Below are 6,169 nucleotides of genomic sequence, written 5' to 3'. Positions count from 1 at the left end.
ACGTTGCTGCAGTCGGCTCGACCTTATGATTAACGACGACATTGCTTGTCTGTATGTTGAACTGACGGCTCCTCTGCGAATGATCGGCTCACTAACGGATAGCAGGTCCAAGCGGCCATCCTGCTACTTCAGAAGAGTTTTTCGAAACCCCGACCACCCTCACTCGGTCGGCCGGACAGACGCAGATATTCCAGGCCTGAGCTATCATTCCTGCCCATTCAGTTCAGAGACGGTAGCTATTTCACAAAGTGTCTCGATTCCAAACCTAAGTGAAAGTGAATTAAACTCAGCTAATTACATGTTTGAATTCTTCTATTAGCCCGTCAATAATGCCGCAGAGCATCATCAGCACTTCAGAGGGATTGTTTAATTTTTTATTTTTTATGTAAAAATTATCTCGTTAATCTGGATAAACAGACTTTTTTGTGGCTGAATGCAACACGCTTCTGTAGTTTTCTTAGCTTCTTTTTAAATGTTTTTAAACCTGTTTATGTTTCTTTTTGTTTTTAGTTTCATTGAGTTTAAATTATAGCATCAGTAGGGCTCCGTAAAAACCCCTAATTTCCAATATAGTCGTCTGGAATTTGCTGTAATAAGAGGATAAAAATGTTACAGCCATCACTGTTTCCTCATTACTCTTTAAATACCTTTACCCTCCAATAAAAGTTGAGTAATAAATCCATGATGACTTCAACTCACTGCAATGAAACAATACAACATACTGGATTGTGGTTATGGGTCTGTAGTACGCTTGATTGAAGACAAAACTTTGAATCACTGAGTGATTCTGGCTTGCTTTTGAGCCAAATCCAATTTGACTGTGAAAACTTGTTGCTGGCCTTGTCTGCTAGTGACTAGAGTAAATGGATTAGACCTTCAACAATTGAAGACCGTTAAGTGCCCTCACTGTTCGCTGGTTCTCTACAAAAAAATCTAACCACACACATACGAAGAAAACGTGCACGTAAAAAAAAGCCTAACTGCCTCATTCCATTTCACATGCTGTACATGTAAAGTTAACTGCCTTCTCTCTGCCAAAATAAAGATTTAAAACAAATTGTTAGCTATTTTAACATTGAGCAATAAAGTTTAGGGCAAAAACAGTAATTGAGTTTGCTAGTCAGTCATATTGCAGTTTAAGTCTGCTGCAGTATAAGACACATTATGACCACGTGATTTCTACAAGGCACTCGAGGAGTACAGACGCTTCTCTCTTTCGCTCCCTTATCTTTTTTCCCAAGGCTCTTTGTCCTGTCTGCCCACAGAGCGCTTCTCTGCATTTCTTCTGAAAAACTCGATTTTTTACTAACCATAGATTTGATAAACTGGTCATTCAATGCGATCCATAAGATTTTTTCAACAATGAGAACGGAGCAGGGGGCTCCCACATGTCCACAGGGGACACACCCGGTGGGTTATATGCTGGATTCCTGGAAGGAGTGGAAGATCATATGCCTCTCCCAGCTGTCCATTGAGGATATCGAAGACGCGTGGATATTTGGTCTGATGATCACTGGATTTCTCCTGACTGGAGTGGGAGGATATCTGGTTTTCTGGAAATTTGGGAAGACAGGAGCGATTGGAGGGCGACCCGCACCCACGGAAAGCACCGTCCGTGTGGAGACTTCTCAGACTGGGACGTTACTCGAGGTGAATCGTAAGCTGGACAATGTTCTAGCTGCGATACCGGTATTAGTGCGCAAAATGGATGTCATCTCGGAGAGAGTCACCGGACGGTATGGACAAGTTTAAAAACCCGAAAATTGGCTTCACTGAAGGACTGAAATGATCAGTTACAGACTGAAGGCAGAGAGGAAAATTATCTGAGCCTGACCCAAACAAAGTCGTGTTATCTGAATCGGCGACCAAATAAAACCCCCACGAAGGAATGCAGACAGATGCTGTGAAACCCCCCGCCTTCAGATTGGGGACTTCAGCCTGGTGAGGTCATCAACCTGCAGGAGACAATGTACTCTTTGCTTCTCCCAAGATCTCCCTCCCACCTGTGACTGTACAGTAGATGAACGCCGTAGATGGCTGCTCTCGCTGGGGGAAACAGGATTTCAGTCCCCCCCCCGCCTTCCTATTGGAGTCTCATGTTATGTTGTGTTGTCTGAAGTCTTTTGCATATCTGTCTGAGGTGTTTTTTTGCAGAGCAAAGCTGCTCTCCTGCTGGAGGGTAACTCTGAAGTGCCTTTTTTTCCCTCCACCTGAACCAATCCTCATGTAACCCTCTGATCTCTATTAAGGTGGCGCGACTCGGGTTGCGAATGACCACAGTCACCAATTCTTGTCATGTGTCTTGCCCATGTATGTCTGATCTCTGAATTGTGTGTACTGAAACTCTAATTTCCCTCTGGGATTAATAAAGTATTGATTGATTGATATTTTTAAAACTATCAGGTTTTTATTTAACATTTTCGTTGTCGTCGTTGTCTTCCTCCACTTATCCGGGTCCGGGTCGTGGGGGCAGCATCCCAACTAGGGAGCTCCATACCGTCCTCTCCCCGAGCACCTCCACCAGCTCCTCCGGCAGGACCCCAAGGCTAACAAAACCCAGCCCTCCGCCTCTCACCCGGGGCAACTCCAGCAAAGGAGAGTGTCCACCCCCTCTCAAGGACTTGGGTTCCTGAGCCAATGCTATGTGTCGAGGTGAGTCCAACTATATCTAGCCGGTACCGCTCAACCTCTGCCACAAGCTCCTGCTCCTTCCCCGCCAGCGAGGTGACGTTCCATGTCCCAAAAACCAGTTTCCTTGTCTGAGGATCGGACCACCAAGGCTCCCGCCTCGGTCTTCCACCCGATCCACACTGCACCGAACCCTTCATGTTCCTCCTGTGGGTGTTGGGTCTACAGTTGGATGAGCCCATGTATCCGGTTCGGGCTGGGCCCGGCCGGGACCCATGGGCGAAAGCCCGGCCACCAGGCGCTCGCTCACGGGCCCCAACCCCAGGCCTGGCTCCAGGGTGGGACCCCGGTAACCCTCCGGGACGGGTACTCAGACTCTTTGAATTTACATCCATGAAAGATCCTCTGAACCGTTCTTTGTCTCACCCTTCACCTGAGACCAATTTGTCATGGAAGACCCAACCAGAGGCACAAAGTGCCCCAGACGACATAGCTCCTAGGATCATTAGGGCACTCAAACCCCTCCACCACGATAAGGTGACGGTTCAAGGAGTATTATTTAACGTTTTCATTGTTTAAATTTTCAAAAGTAAAAATGCTTTTTGTTAAAAAGATTTGGGTTAATAATTCAATTTATGGGTCAAACTTGTGAGAGCTCAACAAAACATAAACATTACAGAAATAACAACTGATGGTAACTTTATTCACCTTGATTTTTATATCATTTAATGGTTTGTTGTAATCTGGGTACACATAAACTAATTAAAGAGTGAAAAACAAAAACATTTGAAGCTTTTTAAACAGCCCAACTGTTAAAAATGTCCCAGCTTGGGTTAAATCTGGTCACAATAAGTCACATAGCTTTAATTTTAGATGTTTCAACCATTCATAAATATCTACAGGGAGTAAATTATCAATTGCCCACACAGATCCCAGATCAGATGCTGCTATCCTTTAAGTGCTCATAGTCATTCTCCCTGTGGGCATCTCCAGCTGTGAAACCCTCCTCTGTGGTTCTCTTCGCCTCCTTGGAGAGTGTCTCAAACCTCCTCAGGAAAATGATGAGAGCCACCAGCAGAGCCGCTTGCACCACCACGAACACAAACAGAGCCACCACCGAGGCCAAGGCCAGGTCACAGTACCAGTACTGGCAGGACTCAAGCACCTCACCCTCGGTTAGATGCTCCACCATTCGGCCTCTCAGACTGGGGGGAGAGCTGCAGCTCACCCTCGGGTGAGACACGAGGCTGGACGGCCGGCGACTGATCCAGGATCGCAGGTAGAGGATGCCACAGTCACACACCCAGGGGTTACCGTGGAGAGAGATGGAGCGAAGGGAGGTCAGGTCATCCAGGAGCTGGTTAGGGATGGTGGTCAGCAGGTTGTCATGGAGAAGGAGACTGATGGTTCCTGAAGGGAAACTAGTGGGTATGGAGGTGGAGGTGAGGGACCGGCCGCTACAGTCCACCTGACCGTCTTTACAGGAGCAGAGGTCGGGGCACGCCGATGACCTCTGACCTCCAAACAGAAGGATGAGACACAAGAGCAGAAGCCACGTCATGGTCATGCCAGCTGCAGGAAAGAAAAGACCCACCTTTATGGTGTCATGTTTAAATTCTTACTTTTCTCTTTGCTCCGCGAAGCTCTTTCAAGCCCAGCTGAGTTTACAAGTGACATTTTCAAAATGTTAAAGATTCATCATTTGTCTCTTTGATTTAAGATCAACCAGCTGAGTGAACATGAAAACCTCCGTTAGATCGTTAGAATAAAATACCAGATTTATCTGATTAGCTTCAGGAGTCTTTCTGCAGGAGGCTAATAGGTTTCATGTTGAACGGATCGTTTCCCTCATTTTATTTGTTTAAACCAACTGAAATACCTGCAGAGTTTACATTTCTAATTGAGATTTTATCTTTAAATCACAAATTGTTTTTATTGTACACTCTTCTTGTGCAAAATATATTTTTGGACAAACAATTGTACCAATTAAGACAGAGAGGAAACTATCTCTGTCTGGCCCCAAAACAATTTCTAATCGGAATCTGGTGCCCTTGAGCCAGCAAGGCTCCAACGAAAACTCCCCCCTCAGAAGATATGTGGAATGTGCCGTCGCTATGGCAACTCAACTCTGTCTCCTTTCCCAGCCTGGGCGGGACTGCGGGAAGGCCGCTGAAACGTTCCAGGGTCACTGCAACCCTCCAACCCTCAATGCTCCTCCCCCTATCCACACTGAGGTGACATGCGCTGCTTATCGTGGCTGCAGGAACTGAAGTGGGGATAGTCCCAACCCACCACCCCACCTAGTGGACACATGTTGTGTTGTCTGAAGTCTGTTGCATTTCTGTCTGAGGTGTTTTTTTGCAGAGCAAAGCTGCCCTCCTGGTGGAGGGTAACTCTGAAGTGCCTTTTTTTCCCTCCACCTGAACCAATCCTCATGTAACCCTCTGATCTCTATTAAGGTAGCGTGACTCAGGGATGCGAATGACCACAGTCACCAATTCTTGTCATGTGTCTTGCCCATGTATGTCTGATCTCTGAACTGTGTGTACTGAAACTCTAATTTCCCTCTGGGATTAATAAATATCTTTGATTTGATAAATGTGAGGTTTTATTTCCAAAAAAGTCACTCAGTCCATAGGTTTTCACTACATAATACATAGCTTCACTTATACAAGAACTCTTTTGAAGATTCATTAAAACTTTACTTATTTGGGAGGAAAATATAATTTAAAAAACTGATTCGTTCTGGTTGATTATGGCTGCAGGGTCTAAACAACTTTAATGCAAAAACTCAACCGAACAGCCACGACCACAGGAAACGCTTTAAAGTTGTTTCTTGAGCTCAATAAAGTTAAAAGTCTGAATGTTTAAGGGAAGAATTTTACCTTCAGCCCTGCAGGTCCGGTGGAGACGACTGAGACTCTTACGGTTGGATTCAGAGGAAGAGCGTGTTCCTGCAAGCTGTTCCTCACTGATAAAGCCTGCTGTCAAAGTATAAGTGTACACACACACACACACACACACACACACACACACACACACACACACACACACACACACACACACACACACACACACACACACACACACACACACACACACACACACACACACACACACACACACACTTGTGCTCACTGTGTGCACAAAACATTCACAGCAGCTTGTGAAGTGTCTAATTTTAGGGCTCTTTAATTTCTAAAATAAAATAACAGAAATGATTTGTTTTTATTTTGTTTTTTGCACAAATAAACTCTTTAGGGCATTAAGAGTTATAACACTAACATTAAACCAATTTTAATTTAAGGTAAAGAGTTTTTTATTGTTTGAGTCTCACTTTTTTTAAAGTTTTTAGTAATATACCAACACGTGACTTTTTTTTGCTCAAAAATTAAGCAAACATTAATAAACTCTCTTATCCTGCATTATTTTAGCTGCTCTATCAAAAACAAACTTTATTTTCATTATTATATTCATTATTGCTGCTTTTAAAGAAATCTAGTTTACTTTTTATGCAACCAAATCCAAAACTTTAAGTTTG

General features: G+C 44.4%; 1 protein-coding gene across 1 annotated transcript; it reads right to left on the bottom strand.

The window, feature by feature from the left end:
• Window positions 1-3,310: 3,310 nt before the first annotated feature.
• gp1bb (glycoprotein Ib platelet subunit beta) lies at window positions 3,311-5,622 on the bottom strand. The gene is made up of 2 exons (XM_015973112.3): window positions 5,514-5,622; window positions 3,311-4,200 (listed from the first exon to the last, which is right to left on the bottom strand). Exon 2 carries the CDS (start codon window positions 4,193-4,195, stop codon window positions 3,566-3,568), a length of 630 nt encoding a protein of 209 aa, XP_015828598.3. The 5' UTR covers window positions 4,196-4,200; window positions 5,514-5,622; the 3' UTR covers window positions 3,311-3,565.
• Between the last annotated feature and the right edge of the window lie 547 nt (window positions 5,623-6,169).

The sequence above is a fragment of the Nothobranchius furzeri genome, chromosome 17 (assembly GCF_043380555.1).
Source record: "Nothobranchius furzeri strain GRZ-AD chromosome 17, NfurGRZ-RIMD1, whole genome shotgun sequence".
Taxonomy (NCBI): Eukaryota; Metazoa; Chordata; class Actinopteri; order Cyprinodontiformes; family Nothobranchiidae; genus Nothobranchius; species Nothobranchius furzeri.
The sequence above is the reverse complement of the archived record's forward strand: the minus strand, read 5'-3'. Positions and strand labels throughout refer to the sequence as shown.